We start from the raw sequence: 23,471 nt of genomic DNA, 5'->3' as shown, positions 1-23,471 counted from the left end.
CCAACTATCTCATCCTCTGTTGTCCCCTTCTCCTGCTGCCCTCAATCTTTCCCAGCATCAGGGTCTTTTCCAATGAGTCAGTTCTTCGCATCAGGTGGCCAAAATATTGGATACACTAACTTTCATAAATCACTCCAAGAGTAAAATTACATTATAAAGTTCTTTCTCCATGAGAAAAATCTGACATTAATTCAGAGTAACTTTTATTCAGAGATGGAACATAACTTTTTATAAGCCACAGATACTTCTTGTTCTACGAAATTCTTGTGCTTGTTCTCTGCACACTTTGGTTTGGATTGTTTGGATTTTTCTTATTTATTTGTTAAGTGCTCTTTGCATATTAAGGAACCTAGCCTTTTGTAATATATTTTCTGCATTTCTTTCAGCTTACCATTTGTATTTAGATGTTGTCTGTGGCATTTTTGCCATACAGGAGTTTTTATATAATCAGACTTACTGATCATTTTCTTCTATGTCTTCTGAGTTTTGTATCATTATTAAATAGTTCATTCCAACGTTATTTTTAAAAATTCAACTGCTTTCTCTAACTTTTATGGTTTGTTACTTTGCACCTAAATCCTTGATCCATTTTGAATTTATTTTCTCTCAGTTTTTCCTAATTATCCCCAAACCATGTACTGAACTATCCCCTTTTTTGCACTTGTTTAAATATCACCTTTATTGTATACTAAATATCCCTACATATTTCACCCTATTCTTAGATTCTGTAGTCTGCTTATTGATTTTCTGTCCATTTCTGTGACATGCTATATTGTTTTATTACTGAATCATTAAAATATATTTTAATATATGCTGAGATTAGTCCTTCCAATACTAACTATTTTTGCCTATTTATCTTTCTAGGTGAATTTTAGGATAATTTTGTAAAACCCTTTCTAAAATGTTACTTCAAATTATTTGAGGTAATTTACCTGGAATCTCAGTGAATTCATGATTTAATTTAGAACAAACTGACATTTCTACAATACTACTCAGTTTCACTATCCAAGGAAAAAGCACCTTTTTTATCCTACCTAGAACTGTAACATTTATCTATATAGGTCTAGCTCAATTCTTGCTAAATTCATTCCAAGGAATTAACAATATTTCAAATTTTTAAAATGACACACACAGCAAAAAAGTCTATTACTCAGATATACATTGCTATTTAAAGAGGGTTTTCACTTCAACTTGATTTCCTAATTAATTATTTATTATATATAAGTAAAGGATAGTTCTTCAGTTGATAATCTTAGTTTTCCTAATCCTGCTTGCGATGAAAGAAATGTACATGAAAATGAGGATCACATTATTCACACATCAGAGTGGTCAAGATGAAATGACTATTATCTGTAGTGTTAGCATGTGAGAGAGAGGAAGGCTCAAACTCCGCAGGCAGGGTCACCATGTGATTACGAAGAGTTCGTGGGTAACTGCAGAACAACCCAACCACATCTTCTAAGACGTTCCCAGGTGTCTTAGAGAAAGTGTACAAAAGTCTCCATTCTCCCAGAAGAGTAAACACATATGTTAAAAAACAAAACACTTTGATGCTAAAAAAAGAAGTGAAGTGAAGTGAAGTCACTCAGTCGTGCCCGACTCTTGCGACCCCTTGGGCTAAAGCCCACCAGGCTCCTCCATCCATGGGATTTTCCAAAAACAAAGGAGTGAAATGACAAACATCCAAGGTTCCTGCTCTTCTCCTGTCTCATGACAATAGTCACGAAGCTTCTCTAGATGTCTTCAGAGGATGCCACCGGGCATCTTGAAGGGCGTCAGTGTCAGGTATGTTCTACAGACCTCCGATCCCATGATAATTCAGGGCTTATTAGAAATGAAGACCCCTGTGTCCAGACCTACTGAACCAGAATGTTTAGTGGGCTCATCTCAGAAATGGGCATTGTAGCAACTTCTGAATATCTTCTTACACTATTGATAGCTTGAGAACAACTCTCATAGAAGGTAGAAGGTAAGATACTGAGTTTGATATTTTTGCAGTCTATGCAATTCATAACCTGACACTATGAAGTCCAGAGTTTGGATATCTATATTAAGATGATGACTATATACCCAGGACATAATAAAGTATACATTCATCAGACACCATTTTATAAGTTATAAAAGAATAATGGACTCTTGAGCTATTCCCAAAGAGCTTGTGGTTCTGGTGTGTTCTATTGTGGACATTATATTTCTAAAATGCCATACCAGCATTGAGCAAGCATTTGATATTCTGCCAACCACTTGGGATAAGACAGCTACCATTTCACTGAAAAATGTCTGTCCTGTAAGTTTACTCTTTCCTCCAATCATAGCCCCCTTCCAAGGTCAGGCTTATACCACCGACTCAGCTGGCCATGAGGACACAACATGGCACCATGAGTGGGAGAGGCTGTTGACTGTCTGCTGGCATTACTTTTTGTCAAAACCTCCCACATGTTTAAGGCATTCTAGCCAAAAGCAATGGAAATCGCAACATCCCATCAAGACCCAGCAGAGCCAGGTTGCAGGCTGTTTGCAAAGGCTGTCACATGCCCTGAAGTGGTCTCCTTCTCCCCAGCTCCCTCGAGCCGCCACTGAAATGAATAATCAAGGCTTACTGTGCTCCTGCCAGCTCGTACTTTATCTAAATATCCAAGATATTTGTGTAACACCCAGAGAGGCAGCCATTTTAGCAATAAGTAAAGCCACAAAATCTTTGCTCAACATGCCAGTACTTTTAGATTCTCAGATTGGCTTATTTGTAAGGTGGAACTAAAACTTAAATGAACTTTAAAAAAAAAGAATTACTACCTTTGCAATAAATATCTGATTGGACAATAACTCTTTATAATGATTCTAAGCACTTACAGTTAAAGTACTTGGCATGTGTACCCTGGGAAGGATTTCTGCTCCCAGGGGGCCAAGCCTGCTTGTTAATATGTGTCTGTAAATGCTATCCACCAGGTCACATTCCTGGTGTCAAGTTCAAACAAGCCAGTGTCGGGTTCCTGCCACAGATTTAGACGGACTGTTTTCTCATGAAAATGTCACAATTTGAACTGAATGAAGACTGAGCAGAAAAGACAGGGTCTCAAGGGGGGGCCTGGCCATTTCCTCCACCTCCTAACACGCCTTCTCCAGACAGAAACAGACTAGTCCCAAGAGGCCAGAGAAACCACTGGAAAAAGTCGTTAGCTTGAAATGCTCTATCAAATCGGTTACCATTTATTTTCTCTCGGTAATTCAGAAATCACTGTCTCTCCTGGATACTATTCTTACTTCTTAAGAGATGAATAAAGCATGAACATCAGCTCTGGGACAGATGCTATTGTTGTTCAGTCGCTAAGTCATGTCCAGCTCTTTGTGACCCCATGGACTGCAGCACGCCAGGCTTCCCTGTCCTTCACTATCTCCCAGAGTTTGCTCAAACTCATGTCCATTAAGTCAATGATGCCATCCAACCATCTCATCCTCTGTCTCCCCCTTCTCCTCCTGCCCTCAATCTTCCAGCATCAGGGTCTTTTTCAATGAGTTCACTCTTCCCATCAGGTGGCCAGAGTACTGGAGCTTCAGCTTCAGCATCAGTCCTTCTATGAATATTGAGGGTGGATTTCCTTTAGGATGAACTGGTTTGATCTCCTTGCTATCCAAGGGACTCTAAAGTCTTCTCCAGCATCACAGTTCAAAAGCATCAATTCTTCGGTGCTCAGCCTTCTTCATGGTACAACTCTCACATCCATACATGACTGCTGAAAAAACCACAGCTTTGACTAGACGGACCTTAGTCGGCAAAGTGATGTCTGGGACAGATACCTAGGTTTGAAGCTGGACCCCACACCTTCTCAGCCACAGGACCCGGGTAAGCTCCTCAATCTGTGTCTCTGTTTCCTTGTTTGTAAATTGGGAGAATGATGGTAACTCTCACAGGCAGGGCTGTGAAGATTAAGGTAAACTACTCGTAACAGTCTCTGGCACAGAGTAAGCAATCAGGTTAACTGTGATGACTCAGTCCACGATCTAAGTGAATAGTACTTAAGTAAATATTGTGCCATTTGAAAGTAACCACTGACATGGCTATAAATCTTCACAGAAGTTACATTTTGAACTCTGAAAGGTCTGGGCAATATGTGAAGTGAAAGACGAAAGACTAGTATATTCTAAGAAAATCTCCAGGAACAAAAGCTTGTCCCTCTGCTTAAATGTGTGTTAGTTGCTGACTTTTAAAAAATCTCTCCCCCAACCCCTTAAGAAGGTTAGAAAGAGTCCTGTGGTTTTGGATTAGAGTCAGAGGCATCAGTATAAACTTACGTTTATCTTAATACAGATACAAATGAATGATTATAGAAATAATTATAGATACATGTGAGTGTATACTCCAGTTAGCATCTATACACATATTTCCTAGGTCTGTTTACCTAAACTTAACGACATTCCAGTAGCAATGAGCACACTCATCCCAGATCTTGGTTTCTAAATACCCTTTTCCAGTAGAAGTGACAAGAGCTGCTTGGAGAAATGGCTGAGTCTAGAGCTGTAGCCTAAAACACACAAGATGAGTCTGGAACATCTCCTTGTGCCAAAAAGTAAGGAAATGCTCAAGAACCAAAATGACAGGAGTTTGTTAAAGGAACACAGGAGCAACCGAAAGGGCTCCCAGTGGCCAAAGTTGGAGCAATTTGAGCAACAAACTAAGTAACACAATATTGCACTATAACTTAAACTTGTAAATATCTGTGAGTTCACACTGATACAGATAAATAACTAAATATAAAAATCAGGGAGGGGAGATGAATTTCACCTGCAGAAGAATTACAAATAATTTACATTGGGACTCCTCCCTCAAGGAGGTGGGGCACAGACCCCACCCTCAAGTGCAGGCTGTGCCCAGGGACCACCTTCCAAGGAGCGGGGGAGGGTAACTTTACAGTCACCACCTCAGCCAGGAGGTCAAGGTCCACCTCACCAGGGATGTTATCATGTTAATAACACGAACCCTTGCTTAACTGGTAATAAAGTCACGAAAAGAGCACTTCACTTCTGTGGTCTTCTTCCCCTAAACATACGCCCGCTCCTAGTCCAATCACGAGACACACAGCAGACAGACCCCAAAGAAGAGACAGTCTCCAAACTACCTGACCAGTAGTAAAAACTGTCAAGGTCATCAAAAACAAAGGAAGTCTGAGAACCTGTCCCAGCCCAAAAATCCTAAAGAGACCTGGCAACCGAAGGTGATGGGATCCCAGAATAAAAAAGGGATATGAGGGGAAAGTAGTGAAATCTCAGTAATGTATGGACTATAGTTAATAATAAAGTATTGATACAATCAACAAAGTTAATAAGAGTATCAATAATGAAATATCAATAACTAAGGAATATAGGTGTGAAAAGAAGAGAAGTGAAAAGCAAAGGAGAAAAGGAAAGATATACCCATTTGGATGCAGAGTTCCAAAGAACAGCAAGGAGAGATAAGAAAGCCTTCCTCAGCGATCAGTGCAAAGAAATAGAGGAAAACAATAGAATGGGAAAGACTAGAGATCTCTTCAAGAAAATTAGAGATACCAAGGGAACATTTCATGCAAAGATGGGCTCAATAAAGGACAGAAATGGTATGGATCTAAGAGAAGCAGAAGATATCAAGAAGAGGTGGCAAGAATACAAGGAAGAACTGTACAAAAAAGATCTTCACAACACAGATAATCACGATGGTGTGATCACTCACCTAGACCCAGACATCCTGGAATATGAAGTCAAGTGGGCCTTAGGAAGCATCACTACGAACAAAGCTAGTAGAGGTGATGGAATTCCAGTTGAGCTATTTCAAATCCTAAAAGATGATACTATGCAAGTGCTGCACTCAATATGCCAGAAAATTTGGAAAACTCAGCAGCGACCAGAAACAGGACTGGAAAAGGTCAGTTTTCATTCCAATCCCAAAGAAAGGCAATCCCAAAGAATGCTCAAACTACTGCACAATTGCACTCATCTCACACACTAGTTAAAGTAATGCTCAAAATTCCCCAAGTCATGCTTCAGCAGTACGTGAACCATGAACTTCCAGATGTTCAAGCTGGATTTAGAAAAGGCAGAGGAACCAGAGATCAAATTGCCAATATCCGCTGGATCATCGAAAAAGCAAGAGAGTTCCAGAAAAACATCTACTTCTGCTTTATTGACTATGCCAAAGCCTTCGACTGTGTGGATCACAACAAATTGTGGAAAATTCTTCAAGAGATGGGAATACCAGACCACCTGACCTGCCTCCTGAGAAACCTGTATGCAGGTCAGGAAGCAACAGTTAGAACTGGACATGGAACAACAGACTAGTTCCAAATTAGGAAAGGAGTACATCAAGGCTGTATATTGTCACTCTGCTTATTTAACTGATATGCAGAGTACATCATGAGAAATGCTGGGCTGGAAGAAGCACAGGCTGGAAGCAAGATTGCCGGGAGAAATATCAGTAACCTCAGATATGCAGATGACACCACTTTTATGGCAGAAAGTGAAGAAGTACTAAAGAGCCTCTTGATGAAAGTGAAAGGGGAAAGTGAAAAAGTTGGCTTAAAGCTCAACATTCAGAAAACAAAGATCATGGCATCCAGTCCCATCACTTCATGGCAAATAGACAGAGAAACAGTGGAAACAATAAAAAAATAAACAGACTTTATTTTTCTGGGCTCCAAAATCACTGCAGATGGTGATTGCAGCCATGAAATTAAAAGACGCTTGCTCCTTGAAAGGAAAGTTACAACCAACCTAGACAGCATATTAAAAAGTAGAGACATTACTTTGCCAACAAAGGTTCATCTAGTCAAGCCTATGGTTTTTCTGGTAGTCATGTATGGATGTGAGAGTTGGACTATAAAGAAAGCTGAATGCTGAAGAATTGATGCTTTTGAACTGTGGTATTGGAGATTGGAAGGACTGATGTTGAAGCTTAAACTCCAATACTTTGGCCATCTGATGAGAAGAGCTGACTCATTTGAAAAGACCCTGATGCTAGGAAAGAATGAGGGCAGGAGGAGAAGGGGATGACAGAGGATGAGATGGTTGGATGGCATCACCAACTCAATGGACATGAGTTTGGGTAAACTCCGGGAGTTGGTGATGGACAGGGAGGCCTGGCGTGCTGTGGTCCATGGGGTCACAGAGTCAGACATGACTGAGTGACTGAACTGAACTGATAGGTTGCTCAGTTGTGACAAATGTACCACAGTAATCATTGTAAGATGTTAAAAGTAGGGGAATCGGGGCTTCCCTGGTGGCACAGAGGATAAGAATCCACCTGCCAATGCAGGGGACACTGGTTTGAGCCCTGGTCTGAGAAGATCCCACATGCTGTGCGGCAACTAAGCCTGTGTGCCACAACTACTGAGCCTGTGATCTGCACCTAGAGAAGCCACTGCATTGAGAAGCCCTTGCACCGCACCCAGAGAGTAACCCCTGCTCTCTACAGCTAGAGAAAGTCCGTATGCAGCAAGGAAGATCCAGTGCAGTCATAAATAAACAAATATTTTTTTACATAGGGAAAACTAGATGTGGGGTATATGAGAACTGTATACTAACTTTGCAACGTTTCTGTAATAATAAGACTATTCTAAAATAAAGTTTATTTAGGCTTCCCTGGTGATTGGGCTTCTCTGGTGACTCAGATGAATCTGCCTGCAATGGGCAGACCAGGGTTTGATCCTTAGATCAGGAAGATCCCCTGAAGTTAATGGCAACCCACTCCAGTATTCTTGCCTAGAGAACTCCATGGACAGGGGAGCCTGTGGGATACAGTTCAGGAGGTGGCAAAGAGTCAGACACCACTGAACACACACGCTACTAAGTTTAAGATTAGCTATAAAAATAAACACTCCCCAATATACACATGTAGATTTGGGCCCCAACTCTCTCCTAATCTCCAGCAGACCACAACACACAAATCCACAGTCACACCACACACTCTCATGAAACCTCCTTCGGCCAACAAGTATCAGTTACAGAGATTCCAGATCATATCAGAAGTCCAAGACCATTTATCAAGACTCACGATAAGGCTGTGATAATTAAATCGGAGGAGTATAGGTGTGACGATGACTAAGCAGGCTGGTAAAACAGAACCGAGAGCCCTAGAAACACACCTGTGCACCAGGGCACGTGACCTAGGACTGAGATGGAGAGACTGCAGAGGGGAGAGGACGAACTTTACAACCAGCAGTCCTGAGACACCTGGACGTCTACATAGGAGAACCTAAGCAGCATGTACAAAATCAAGGCCAAGTGACTTAAGGACAGAGGGGAAAACAAAACTGCAAAGCTTTTCAAAGGTAATCAACACAGGGACTATCTTCTTGATCTTAGGGGTGTGGAAAGATTTCTTAAATGACTCATCCTCCCTCCACCCTCCATGCCAAAAAAAGTATAAAGGAAAAAAAATTGAATAATTCTCTTAGGTAGGAATTACAGACTTCCGATGATGTAAAAATATAAAGACAGTGAAAATATAAGACATAAACTTGAAGAAGATATTTCAGCATATACTATCAAAGATAGATAACAGATAGATAGACAAATGTTGTTAACACTCGTGTCCAAGTCTTTGCGACCCCATGGACTATAGACCCCGCCGGCTCCTCTGTCCATTAGATTCTCCAGACAAGAAAACTGAAGTGGGTTGCCATTCCCTTCTCCAGGGGATCTTCCCAACCCAGGAATGGAACCCATGTCTTCTGATTCGGTGGATTCTTTACCCCTGAGCCACCACATGCTATGAATAAGTAAGATTAAGGCAAACATCCCAACAGAAAAGAATGGCAAAGACTTGAACAGGCTCTTCACACAAGGAGAAATCTCAATGGCCAATAAACAAAAACATGCCGACCTGGCTGGTAACTGGGGAAAAGCAAACTGAAATTCTTATCAGCTCTCTCTCCTCGCCCTGGCGTCTTACAGCACCAAGGGCAGAAAGCACCAGGTGTCTCCTGCACAGCCTGTGTCCCCTTTGGAGAACCCTGGTGTTACCTCGGTAAAACTGAGCTCATGACCCAGCAATTAGGCCCTCACACACTCGAGCCCAGAGGAATGCTTACACTTGGCACTAAGAGACGTGCAAGAATATTCAAGAAGTACTGTTCACAGTAACAACAAGCCAGAAATCACGCAAATACCCACCACTGCAGGATGGGGACTCAGTTCAAACAGAACCATGTGCTGGAAACGGGCAAAGTACAGTTAACTTTTGTCAGGAATCTCCCAGGGTGAGAGACAAGACATCATCTAAGACACATAGATTATTTCATTTGTGCAAAGTTCAAAAGCAGGCAAGCCTGAGCCTATTGTTTAGAAAGGCAAACAAGGGCAGCAAAGTACAAAGGAAAAAGCGATGGCTACCGCAGAAGTCAGCAGCAGAGACTTGTGCAGGGAGAGAAGGGGATGTGACTGGAGAACTCGTAGGTTCAGAACTGTTCATTTTGTTCTTTAAAATTCATATGATCCTTTAAGATACAGGCAAATGTTTTGTAGACTCTTCATTAAGTTGTTGCTGTTGTTCAGCCTCTAAGTCCTGTCGGATTCTGCAACCCCAGGGACTGCAGCCCGCCAGGCTTCCATGTCCTTCACTGTCTCCCGGAGTTTGTTCAAACTCATGTCCATCAAGCTGGTGATGCCATCCAACCATCTCCTCCTCTGCCGCTCCCTCCTCCCGTCTCTTCATTAAGAGTACTTTATAACTGAAATGGAAAGCAGTCCCAGACCATTGTCTGGGAAGGACAATCATCAGTCCCTTCCTCCTGCTTGGATGAGGGATGCAGGCTTGGCCCCCACACAGCACAGAAAATCGTGCATCTCAGGGCTCAGAGCACACGCTGTAACAGGGCAGACTCTACGCCTCCTTACCTCACGTAAGGAAAATGCTGGGTCCGTTGATTTCATTCACTCATTTACTTGTTTGTTTGTATTGCACCTTGAGGCTTGCGGAATCTTGGTTCCTCGACCAGGGATTGAACCCAGGGCGGTGAAAATTCAGAGTCTTAACTAATGGACTGCCAGGGAATTCCCTGGGTGGGTTTTAAAACTTGCAGCATATTTCCACATCTTGTACAGTAGCGGTTTTTGACTGCTGTACTGGGTTTTGTACTGGTTCACTGGCTTTTGTGCTTTTCGGTATTTGGAATAAATTGGATTTTTATTACCCAACATCTAAAGTCCTATCATTTGGTCTGTATAATTTTAAAGAAACACTTAGACCATTTTTGGCCCACTGTGAAGACTGGAATGAGCTTTAAAGTCACATGTAAGAAGTGAAAGCAATTTGTGTATTCTTAGTCAAAAATATGTATTTCCAAATATATTTCTCATCTGTTAAAGCCCTTGACTTTCTCCCCAAACTTGAAATCACTGGTGCCTGGTGACTTCTGATGGGGCTGGTGTGTGTTTCGGGCAGCTGCATGGGGGGTTGAGCCTGCACCATCCAGCCCTCAGCCCAGGCCCTTGGTCTGGCTGTTACCCAGGAAACTGCAGGAACCTTAGTGGCCCCCATGCCTGCCCTGAGGCTGGCAGGTAAGCTCCCCAGCTTTAGTTACTGGAGACTCCACGAAGCTCTGTGTTGAGAAGCTGTGGCCACAGAGGCTCAGGAGAAGACAGAGTCGTGACTGATAGACAATGGAGCCCCGGGTATGAGACCCAAGCAGGAGGCAGGACCCCACGCGCATCAACCCAAACACTCCACATACTTGTAAGCTGTTTACAGACTGTCCATGTACCACCCACCATCTTCTCCCCATTCCCAAGCGCAGACCTGACAAAGGCCCCCATGACACCTGTCAAAGGCCCTCCCTCGTGCATGCCTCTGTCCACTGTCTTCCCTTCCCAGAACCGCCTCCTACCCGGCTCTTCCTGAACAGCCCAGTGTGCGACACGTGGCATCCACGAGCCTTCCCCAACACCTCCGTGACTGTGGGCTCACCTGTTCCCGAATCCCTTTGTCCTCCCTGCACCCGAACGTGGAACTTTATTAACAAAGTTTTTATTGCCCACTAGGCACTTTCCCCCTCTCCCACCATGTGGCCCTCTTGGCTCCCCAAACAAAGGAAAGAGCTCTAAGGAGACACTTTCTTCTCTTTCCATGTACTTCCCAGAGGGCCTCCAGTGGGCTGAGTCGAGTCAGGGAGTTAATCCCAATTCAATTCCAGGGCACTTTCAAACTATGCCAGGCATAGCTCAGCACAAGGATTAAAAGGCTTACACAACCAACCAAAATCTGTTAGTGAGCCTGGTTCCCCCTAAACACACACACACACACACACACACACACACCCCAAATCTATATACGCTCCTTCTCCAATCCCCAGTGAAAACCAAACTGTAGTCTCTGGCAATTACAGAAGAAGCCAAGTAATTTAGATTAAAGTAAAAGAAGGTCAAGCTCTAAATAAGGTCTCGAGTGTATACTTGGCTAATGCCCCAGAAAAGTCGTACCAGCAGGCGGAATCCGGAGCAGCTGGACTGGCTGACCAAGAACTCGACTCCGCTGCCATGGACAGGAATCAACAGCAGGTGCCCGCTAGGTTCACAGGCCTATCACTTACCAGACTATTTCTGTCCAGAGGGAGAAAGTTTATCCTTCGGGCAAGGACCAGTCCACCAGGCTTCCCCCTCCAGGCTTTCCTAAATGGGAGTTTTTATATAGTTCCCCTGTTGTTCTTTTGTACAGCATGTGTGTGCATGGGGGGGGGGGGCGGGGAGTGGTTAAATTCATTCTTTGGCTCAGTGTGTTTACAAAGCTTTAGTTCATCGTATACAATATATATAATATGCAGGTATGTGCACATATACATATGCACACACACACCACTGCCTAAGACTTACTTAATTTTTTTTAATCTAAATCCAGTTTTTGGTGAATTGAAACTTTTACTGGAGTAGTTGTGGATTCACCCGTAGTTACAAGAAATAATGCGAGCGTCCTTATACACGTTGCTCTGTTTTCCCAAACGGCACCATTTTGCAAAACTGTAAGATCACCCAGAATCCTGACACCCACACTCCATCTCGTTCAGATTCCCCTGGTTTTACTGGTGCTCCTCTGTATGAATTAAGCTCTACACAGTTTTATCACCCGTGTGGGTTTGCGTGTCCCCCCACCCCGCCCACAGAGAGGAGACAGTTCCAGCATCACAAGGATGTCCATGAGGCCCTTCCTCCTCCCACCCCCCACAGTCATCCCGACCATAACTGCTAATCCCCCTCTGTTTCAAAAATGGCTTCACTCCCCAAACATTATACAAGTAGAATCATACACCATGAAATACTGGCTTTACTCACTCAGCTGTATTTCCCTGCAGGTTCGTCCAGGTGGCTTGCATCTGTTCTGTTTCTTTACATTGCTGAGAAGTATTGCACAGTGTGATTTCCCTGCTGTGTCCACTGAAGGACAGGTGGACTGATTCTGCCCCTAACAAGGCTTCTGTGAACACTCACGTGCTGGTTTTCTCTGAACCCACATTTTCATTTCTCTGGGATAAATGCCCCAAGAGTGTGATTGCTAAACACACAATGATTTCATGCTTGGTTTTAAAAGAAATTGCCCAACTGTCTTCCAGAGTTTTATATTCATGTAAATCACGTCCCAATCACATCCTCTTCCTTGGCCACAAATGCTGTGTTATGAAGTGGGGCAATCCTTCCACGGCAATTTAGAAACAGATAGAGCTTCAGGCCAGGATCTTTCTAGAGACCAAAAATGGAACAAACCAAATACCAGAGCTAAAGGCACCTCTGTTTTTTCACCATGTGGATACCAGTGAAAACTGAAAGTGTTAGTCACTTAGTCATGTCCAACTGTCTGCGACCCCATGGACTATAACCCACCAGGCTCCTCTGTCCACGGAATTCTCCAGACAAGAATACTGGATCGGGTTACCCTGTCCTCCTCCAGGGGATCTTCCCGACCCAGGGATCGAATCCGAGTCTCCTGCATTGCAGGTGGATTCTTTTCTGTCTGAGCCATGAGTACCCTGCAACAAATTCCACTCTTTGCTGAAATTAATTTCAATTGGGTTTCAATTCTCTGTAATCAAGAGTCCTAACTTCATTCACATTTAAATCATTTTTTGCTTAAACTGTCACCCATCAGTTCCCCCACGATCTTTAAGGCTTAGTTCACGGAAAGTCACACCTTTACCACAATCCGTGGTGTCGGCTAACAGAGGCTTTCTCTCAGCAGAGCCCACCTCCTTCCAACAACAGAAGTGAAAGCCATTCGGCTGGGCATTCTAGATGATCAGGCTGTCTCGGGATTACAGTAAAGAAGGCAAAGACCTAAACTAAGTCTAGAGAGTTTAAAGATTTGTACCCTGAAAAACAAACAACTAAGTGGTGGTTATGGGTGTGATTACAAACCAACCTGATGCAATGTGATATAAAGCTTTTGAAATCCCAAAGAAACAGAGCAACCTGGCAGAGACTACCTTCAGGGTTTCCACAAGGTCTGTTTTCATCATTCATCACGCTTTGGTTTCATCATGTCTGGATTAGCAAAACCTGAAGCGTGGGTCGTGGTCTTTATGAAAATCAAGTACTTGCACTGCTGAGAATTAAATTAACCAGGGGAGGGAGACAATGCAAATTCACCGTTTCCTTTTTTATTTCAGTTTTATTTAGTAAAAATAGTTTGCTTTTCAGGCTAGATAAAGCCACCATCACAGCTCTCATCTACATAGTCTGGGTTCCTACAAATCTTCCTCCAGCAGACGTTCAATATCCAAATAATGTTAATTTTAAACTACAGCCTTGCCTTAATATGAGTAAGATGAAGCTACAGGACTGAAACAATGTTGTTCGTGATTTTTCAGAAAAGAAAAAACATATGTGTATACACACATACACACATACACATGCTTTAGGGTCCTATTTTCCTATCTGCTCTTTACTCACAATGACTGCCCAGAAATAGCCAAGGCAGATATTCCACTCTCTCTGGGGGAAGCCAAAGTGTTCACACATGAGGCACCAAATTCAGATCTTGGAACAAAACAGTGAGCTCATACTGACCCGGCCACATCCTTTAAATTAAAGTCTAGAAAGAAAACGAACAGGACGTTATGGAAAATGTGAAGAATTCTAACACTCCTTCCCATATGAAAATGTTACTAAAATGGTAATGGTAGTAATAATGACAAAAACAACAGAAAAGGTAACAATAAACAATAATAAGGGAATTCCCCGGTGGACCACAGGTTAGGACCCCAAGCTTCCACTGCTAGGTCCAGGTTCCATCCCTCGTTGGGGAACTAAGATCCTGCAAGCCTCTTGGCGAGGCAAAATAAAATAAATTAATTTATTTATTTAAAAAAATAATGAAACCATTTAGCCCAAAGACACGTAGAGTCAGGATTGTAACTGTGCTCTGTACAGGAGACTTGATGGTAATATTCATGAGTGAGTGCTCCCTCATATTTGCATTTCAAAATTATTTCCCCTCAATTCTACTCTGCTTGAATAGATAACACCTTGACAACCACAAATGGATGACATGGGTTAAATGATGACAGAACAGACTTAACTACATGGGTATGACAGCGTTTCAAGCACAGACATTCAAGGTGGAAGACATGAGCCCCACACACATCTTTTAAATTCCTCTCACCTGATGTCTGAGAGATCGCACTTGTTCCCAGCGATGGCCATCACGATGTTTTCTGGACCATGTTCTTTCAGCTCTTTCACCCATTTCTTCAAGGTATGAAATGAATCCTAAACCAAAAGTGTAGTCAGCCTTGGGAAAGACCCATCAACGTAATATCTCAACCACATAGAAATACAAACCCAATATAATCCACTGAAGAAAAATATTTTCAGGGGGCACACACACAGAGATGAACATACTACCCCAATCTTGGCACAAAATTTAGTATTAGCTAAGTTTTATTCACACAGGCTGTAAAAGGTTCCTTTTCTAAAACATAAACTTGATGAAGTTAAGATAATCATGTTAGTAATTTCCTTCTACAAATAATATTAATTTTAAATTACAGCCTTGCCTTAACATGAATAAGATGAAGCTACAGGACTGAAACAATGTTGTTCATGATTTATCAGAAAAGCAAAAACATATATATATATATTTTTTTTCCGCAAAAAAGGTGGGACATGACTTAGTGACTAAACAACAACAATAACCAAAGATGCAAAACTGAAAAATACTTTTCCTTTTCTTAAAAAAATTAAACATTCTGGAGAACAGTATTAGCAGGCATGACCTTACCCCTACGAACAATCAATTTTAAAAATGAATGATGACTGTTCTTTAATTTAGCAAATATATTTGAAAGGCTTCGCTACATATTGTTGTTGTTCAGTTGCTCAGTCATGTCTGACTCTTTGCGACCCTATGGACTGTGGCCCACCAGGCTCTTCTGTCCATGGGATTCTCCAGGTAAGAATACTTGTGTGGGTTCCCATCTCCTTCTCCACTTGCTGTATATAGACAAGATAAACTCAGCATTTAGTGTTCATTCCCAGCAACCGCCATTGCACCATACTGTGCAACCTCATCCCAGGCTCCAGGCAGAACTTAGGCAGTGAAGTCCCTGCTTCGGTTTTTCTAGAACAGAGAGAGGCCATAAATGGCAGCAAAGTTCTAAAGGGGGCATTCCTACCTGCTTGGTAATGTCGTACACTATGACAGCTGCCGCAGATCCACGATAGTACATGGGGGCCAGTGAATGGAACTGATGAGGAACAAGGGACAGTTTTAGGCCAAAGTAAGCATATTTTATACAATCCCACATCACCATAAAATTGTCGTCCTACATCAGCCCCATAGGATGCCTGGATTCGCCCCCTAGGACTTCCCCAGGACTCAGATAATACATTTTCCTCCACCACAGCTCATACCCTTGTGGTTCACAGACCATGAAACTCACTCTTAGGCCTGACCAAAAGTAAACGTTATTATCAGTGTGGCTATCCTAGGAATTTTCTTTTCTTTACTGCTGTTTGTTTATCTGATATGATGAACCAGGACAATCTCATTAGGATGATACAACAATAAGAAAGATGTCTACTAAGGACACAGATCACACAATCTGGGGCCAGCCTCTAGGGCGGAACGCTGCAGCTGGGGCACCTCGGCCTCTGCCCTCGGGGCTGGGCAATTCCTGCAAATTCTCAACAAATGGTGAGAGAGATGATGAGCTTCGCTCCAAACGTGAACAGAGCAATCATCCATCGCTGGTCACCAGAACCACTTATCCCCAAGTAAGATAGATACCTATCCTGGGGACACCACAGATTTTATGTCTATTTTGAAGAATATACCTTTAAACATATTTGAATATATTTGAAGAATACATCACGGAGGAGTTTTGAAAGACAATGAGAAAAAGATAACAGCTCAATAGAAAAATGAACAAAGGATATAGATAGATAGATGAATCACAGAGGAAGAGTTATAAATTGCCAATAAATATTTTAAAACATGTTCAATGATAATAAAAGAAATGAAAACAAAACCAATGATGAGCTATTTATTAAGTATTAAAAAAGACATCGTAACTGGAGTTGGTGTGGCTTTGGGGAGGGAGGCACTCACTCATCCACAGCAATGTATTTAAAGACGTGACTACCAAGGGACTTCCCTGGTGGTCCAGGGGCTAAGACTTCGCCCTCCCAATTCAGGGGGCCCAGATTCGAGCCCTGGTCAGGGAACTAGATCCCACATGCCGCAACTAGGGACTCAGCACACCACAACGAAAATCCTGTAACCTACAACTAAGACCCAGCGCAGCCAAGTAAATGAATAAATAAATAAATATTTAAAGGAGAAAAAAATAAAAAGAACTGCTTACAGAAAGTCAGACAGAGAAAGGCAAGCATCTTATGATAATACTTATATGTGAAATCTCAAAAAATAATACAAATGAACTTCTTACAAAACATGAACTGACTCACTGACATAGAAAACAAACTTATGGTTACCAAAGAGGAAAGCTAGGAGGAATAAATTAGGAGTTTTGGATTAACATATACATACCGTGCATGCATGCTAAGTTGTTTCAGTCATGTCTGACTCTTTGTGACCCTATGGACTGTAGCTTGCCAGGGTCCCCCTGTCCATGTGATTCTCTAGGCAAGAATACTGGAGTGGGTCACCATTTCCTCCTCCAGGGGCTTTTCCCAACCCAGAGATCACACCTGCATCTCTTCTGTCTCCTGCATTGGCAGATGGATTCTTTACCACTAGCGCCACCTGGGAAGCCCCATATACACACTACTATACATAAAACAGTCGATTCAGAGGGATATGTGCTTGCTAAGTCACTTCAGTCATGTCTGACTCTTTTCGACCCTATGGACCATAGTCTGCCAGGTTCCTCTGTCCATGGGATTTTCCAGCAAGAATATTGGAGTGGGTTGCCATCTCCTACTCCAGGGGATCTTCCCAACCCAGGGATCAAACCCATGTCTCTTATATGGATTTATATATATGTATAAAAATCACTTTGCTGTATACCGAAAGTAACATAACACTGTAAATCTCCAATATGAGATAAAAATCAAATTTAAAATAATAAAAATAAAAGCAGCCATATTTACTAGAGAGTTGGGGTGGGGGGTAGCAGGGAGCGGAGGAAGGACGGACATTTTCCTGGCAAACAATAAAACCATCACTCGTTTACTTCCTGCGCAATGCTTTTCACTGAACCAACACTGGCCAAGTTGAAATGATCCTATCTGGAAACTGGATGCATGTCCAGCCCCGAGGTTCCCCTCTACTGCAGGATGCTAGCACGGCCTCACCAGAGTGTACAAGGAAGCAGGTCCCTGTCCCAGCCTCTGGCCCTCGGGCGAGTCTCCACTCCATGAGAAGCTGCCCTGCACCCGTGTGGTTTTCAGAAGGGGGCACGTGTTACATGGAGCTCAGGATGGACACAGGAGTTCCTGGCAGGAGGGCCCTGGCTACTGACCGTGACTCACTGAGGACAGAGCTTTCCATCAGCACTGACTACCCAGCTCAGACCTCAAACATCTATTTTTAGTCCATTTTTTGGCAACTCACTCCAGATGCAGAAACCAAAATCAGAATTCCTGCCATAAAGGAGGAAAAAGCCATGTGTTTGCTAGACATTCCTGCTTTGCTAATGGAAAGGAATAAAGTGTCCCTGCAATCCAATTACATAAAATGCCCATTTTTCCGAAACAGCTTCCATCTAAGAAAAGTCCACTTAAACACCTGAAGGAGGAGAGGCAGTACCAAATGTACATCTCGAAATTCGAGACACTTGCGAACTCAGACACAAACTGTGGATCTTCTAAAATAGTTCTCAGCAGTAACGCCATGAAGTGAATCTGGAAGAGTCACTGGTCTACAGGTCTCATGAATTATTGATTACAGCTTTCTATATAATGCATTACTTGCTCTTTCCTTCCTCCAAATGGAATCATTTTGAAATAAATCCGGGGGTGAAGCCACTTCAACTTTATTGCCGGGGACTTGGGGGTTTTAATGAGCTAAAGTTCGAGTCTCAGTTCTAAAACCCAGTAACGCATTGACCAAAGGATGTTTGTGGAGGACAGAAAGATGAATCACCTCTTGCCTACAATGTGTATACTTCCCCCACAAATATAAAACAAAAGCACCACAAACAGCCTCAGTATTCAACATGACATCATTCCATTTCCATGAGGCCGGAGTTAAGACTGATGAAACACTTGAGTAAAAGATTCTTCTAGAAACAAAGTGCACAATCACAGGAGGTTGACAAAACTTATCAAAACAACTCACCTTGAAAGGTTATTTAAAAATCAGCACTGCTGCTACTGCTGTTAAGTCACTTCAGTCGTGTCCGACTCTGTGCGATCCCGTCCCTGGGATTCTCCAGACAAGAACACTGGAGTGGGTTGCCATTTCCTTCTCCAATGCATAAAAGTGAAAAGTGAAAGTGAAGTCGCTCAGTCATGTCCGACTCTTCGAGACCCCATGGACTGCAGCCTACCAGGCTCCTCCGTCCATGGGATTTTCCAGGCAAGAGTACTGGAGTGGGGTGCCACTGCCTTCTCCGAAAAATCAGCACAATAGAGGCCAATTCGAAATCCCTTCCTCCCTAACTATATCTAGAATGCCACGTTAAAAGAGTTCAGATAACTTTCAGGTGACATTTAACCATTTAGAAGAAGCACAGGGCGCTGCGAACAATGTGTTCGCTCGAAAGAAGTGACTGTCTATGTCCGTGTGTGTGTGACTGTGTTGTAATTGCTGGATGTCTATAGGGTGAGGGCAAGGGATTGCCCTCCTCTGAGTGTGTTAGACCCTCAGCTTTCACAGGTGCCGCCCACTTCCAGCAACCAGCAGAGGGATACATGGGCATGGCCTTTCTGGAAAGCATCTGGACAATGTATTTGCAAAGGCTTACCTACAAGTCCACTGGCAGAGGAATGGATTAAGAAGATGTGGTGTATATATATGGGCTTCCCAAGTGGCACTAGTGGTAAAGAATCCACCAGCCAATGCAGGAGACTAAGGGATGAAGGTTTGATCCCTGGGGTACACAATGGAATATTACTCAGCTATTAAAAAAAGAACAAAATAATACCATCTGCAGCAACATGGATGGACCCAGAGTTTATCACACTGAGTGAAGCAGGTCAGACACAGAAAGACAAATACCATATGATATCACTTATATGTGGAATCTAATTTTTTAAAAAGATACAAATGAACTGACTTACAAAACAGACTTACAGATATCGATAACAAACTTGCGATTACCTAAGAGTAAATGTGAAGGAGAGGGATAAATCAGAAGCTTGGGATAAACACACGAACACTACTATATATAAAATAGATAGCCAACAAGGACCTACTGTATAGCACAAGGAACAGTATTCAGTATTCTGTGATAAGCTACATGAGAAAAGAATCTAAAAACGAATGAATATAACTGAATCATGTTGCGATACACCTAAAACTAACACTGCATTATAAATCAACAACTCCAATAAAATTAAAATTTAAAAAAAAGTCTTGAAACATTCCTTCACTTTGACTCAACAGTTTCACTTCTGAAGGGGGTGATCAGAGGTGGCCTCAAAGAAACCATAATTAGTTGGTTTAACTGCTGGAATACTGGGCAGCAATTAAACTCAAGTTTCTGAAAAATATGAAACGGCATAGAAGGCAAGATGGCTCAGTATTTCCCAAGGAGGGGTGTCCTGCAGAACCCTGTGCCCTCGAAGTGCTTTTTGGAGAGAAAGGTTTCTTGGCCAAGTAAGTTTCAGGAACCACTACATACTAAAACTTTCAAACCTTGTATTGGAGACGATTCTTGAGAGTCCCCTGGACAGCAAGGAGATCAAACCAGTCAATCCTAAAGGAAACCAACCATGAATATTCATTGGAAGGACTGATGGTAAAGCTGAAGCTTCAATTCTTTGGCCACCTGATGTGAAGAGCCGACTCATTGGAAAAGACCCTGATGATGGGAAAGATTGAAGGCAGGAGGAGAAGGGACAACAGAGGATGAGATGGTTGGATGGCATCACCGACTCAATGGACGTGAGTTTGAGCAAATTCCAGGAGACAGTGAAGGACAGGGAAGCCTGGCATGCTGCAGTCCATGGGGTTGCAAAGAGTTGGACACAACTTAGCAACTGAACAACAACATATTATAATGCTTCCCTGGAGTTCACAAAGTATTATTGGTACATGAAAGGCTCTGAAATTTTCTATAGAAAAAAAACTTACTTATTTTGCTTTTACTCAGAATTCTCTATTTTCTACCTTTATTCAAGTAATATTTCTTAACATCTAGGGACCTAGTGAGTATCTTGAGAACCACTTTAGGGGCACAGGGTGAAGAGATCTTGACTCAAGACAGGGTGCTGACCTGTACCTGGCTCAGTACCAGTCTGGGTTGGGGTGGGGGTGGGTGGGTGGTGACAGCTAAGGTTTTCCCAGCTCTGTGAGGACACTCATGGTCAAGGTCAGACAGACTGTGGATGGAACACTCACCCTGCTCTTGCCTCAGCTGCACCACAAGGCTCCCTTCATCCCATCCCACCGCATCCTGCGTGTGCACGCACACACACACAGTCAGCGCACAGTGGAAAGTACCATTCCAGGAAACCCAGTCCTTTAGACCACCCAGTCGACTTCGGGCAAAATTCCTTACACGCAGGTTTGTGGCATCATAAATTCCACAGCAGCAATGTTCTGCATGTCAAGAAGGAGCAGTGATGGAAAATACACGAAGTTTCCTAAAAAGGACCAACCCCAGCTGGGCTCTGCCTCCCCAGTGAGAATCACCCCAGCCGAGAGCACTGGCATTGGGCCCGCGAGCTGCAGGGCTTGGTTTTCTGAGGATCTCAGAGAGCGCTGGTCCCTTGTGAGATGCTTTCACATAGCAGGGGCCAGCGCCAGTCTGTCCTGGGGTGGGGGCGGGGGCAGCACACAAGCAGAAATCCTCCGCCTCCCCCAGAATGCCAGGGCAGTGGGCAGTCTGGGGCAGAAGCCAGAACATGCCCCGAGGTCCCTCAGGATTCAAACAAAGGGGGAAGAGGGAGAAGGGCATTCCTGACATTCCCGACATTCCCAGCTGGCAGAGGCTGAATGGAAAAACCATCACTGAATGTACTTTCTGTGCCATTCAGAAGAAGGTTTCTGAGTTTTACACAGACCCTCTCTCTGCACAGAAAGCAGAGGCCTATTTAATATGTCTACTCAGATGTCCTAAAAACCCAATAATAGATACATAAAGTTGAATAGAAAAACCTATCAAAATGGCTATTTCTGAAAAACGCCATTACAGGCAAACCCATCACTTGTTTTTCACATTTCCTGAAAGAACTCTTTTAAAATGTTAACTGTATACATTATTTTTGCAATGAAAGGGGATTTTTCCCCCTTCACTTTCTTTTTTTCTTTTAATGTGCCAATGCCAAAGGATTTCCTCAGCATTCAGGAATCACATCCACAGAGCTCACCCCTCCTCCATTCACACCTTTTCTCAGCTGCCAACTCCACCCAGAACCTTCTGTGACCCCCTGTTTGGGCAGCAGCAGGAACTCAACAAAATTTCAGCAACGAAAGAGCCAATAACCCTGTGTGGATGGGAAGGCTAGATGGTGGTGGTGGTGGGGTGTCCCATTGTACAGATGAGAAAATCAAGGCTCAGGATGATTAAGCAAACTGCCCACAGACATACAGCTCTTAAAAGTCCTTAAATGTAGGTCTTCTGACCCCAAATCCCACTCTTTCTCCACTATTCAGTTTCTTCTCTGAAATGGAGCATCACTTTCAGAGGTGTAATGAAGACACGGGCTGGCACTAACTTTACTCATTCATTCAACACCCATCTACTGGACATCTGGTACATGACAGGGCCGTTCTAAGCGATGGGGACAGAGGGTCAGCAGGTAGGACAATAGTCCTCCAAGATGTCCACAGCTTCACCCTTGGACCTGTGACCTGTGACAGCACAGGGTGGCCGGAGGCAGGCAGCTGGTCCTGGGAAGGGAGGTTACACCGGGCTACCAGGTGGGGGCAGTGGTATCACGCAGTGTCTTCCACACGTGTCCTCTCAGATGGAAGAGGGAGGCGGGGGAGTCAGAGAAGTTTGAAGATGCTCTGCTTTGAAGATGGATGAATGGGCCACAAGGCGAAGACTGTGGGCTGACTCTTCTCAGAGCCTCCAAAAATAAACCTGCCAGCCCACGCTCCAGACCTGGGAGGGTGTGAACCCAGGTTGTTATAAGGCACTATATGTGTGTTAAGGACTTCCCTGGTAGCCTGCAATGCGGGAGACCCGGGTTCGATCCCTGGGTGAGGAAGATCCTCTGGAGAAGGAAATGGCAACTCACTCCGGTACTCTTGCCTGGAAAATCCCATGGACGGAGGAGCGTGGTAGGCTACAGTCCATGGGGTCACAAAGAGTCAGACACAACTGAGCGACTTCACTTCACATGTGCGTTACAACAGCCACAGGAAACAGAGACGGTGAAGACGACTACAAATCCCTGTCCTTCAGAAGCACTCACTCTCCTCAGAGTGGACGGAGGAGGTGGCTCCTTCAGAGGGGCTACTCTGAAGATTAAGCTCCCGCTCAGAGGACACGCCTTTGTCCCCATAACAGGACCTACAGGGGCTCACAGACATGCTTTTCCATGCTACACAAAGTCTGTACTTCCTTGTCTAACTTCCTTGTTAGGAATGACATTTATTGCTTGTATTTTAACCAGACGTATGAAATCAGCTGTGTAAAAGGAAAAGAGGGAAAGCAGGGAGGAGAGAAGGCCGACCAGGTAAAGGGCATCTCAGGTTCTTAACAAGCACAACCCCAGCCAGGCCCCAAAGTCCTGCCTCCCGCCCCACCACCTGGGCTCTCTGCCCCAGGTCCCCTGAGAGTCACAGGAGGAGACTGGCCTTTAGCCAAGAGGTGCAGACCCTGCCTCACAATGGGAAGTCACTTATGGCATCATGTGGATGCATGCTAAGTCGCTTCAGTCGT

General features: G+C 43.5%; 1 protein-coding gene across 1 annotated transcript in view; it reads right to left on the bottom strand.

Annotated features, from left to right (window-relative positions):
- RAB31 (RAB31, member RAS oncogene family) overlaps positions 1–23,471 on the bottom strand; it is an 81,251-nt gene that overhangs the window by 14,972 nt on the left and 42,808 nt on the right. The window contains exons 4-5 of the mRNA XM_043443741.1: positions 15,624–15,695; positions 14,612–14,718 (exon numbers count right to left, since the gene is read on the bottom strand). Coding sequence (XP_043299676.1) covers positions 14,612–14,718; positions 15,624–15,695 — 179 coding nt within the window. The remainder of the gene's footprint in view (positions 1–14,611; positions 14,719–15,623; positions 15,696–23,471) is intronic.

The sequence above is a fragment of the Cervus canadensis genome, chromosome 23 (assembly GCF_019320065.1).
Source record: "Cervus canadensis isolate Bull #8, Minnesota chromosome 23, ASM1932006v1, whole genome shotgun sequence".
Lineage (NCBI taxonomy): Eukaryota > Metazoa > Chordata > Mammalia > Artiodactyla > Cervidae > Cervus > Cervus canadensis.
Note: the sequence above shows the minus strand (reverse complement) of the source record. Positions and strands in the feature narration are given on the sequence as shown.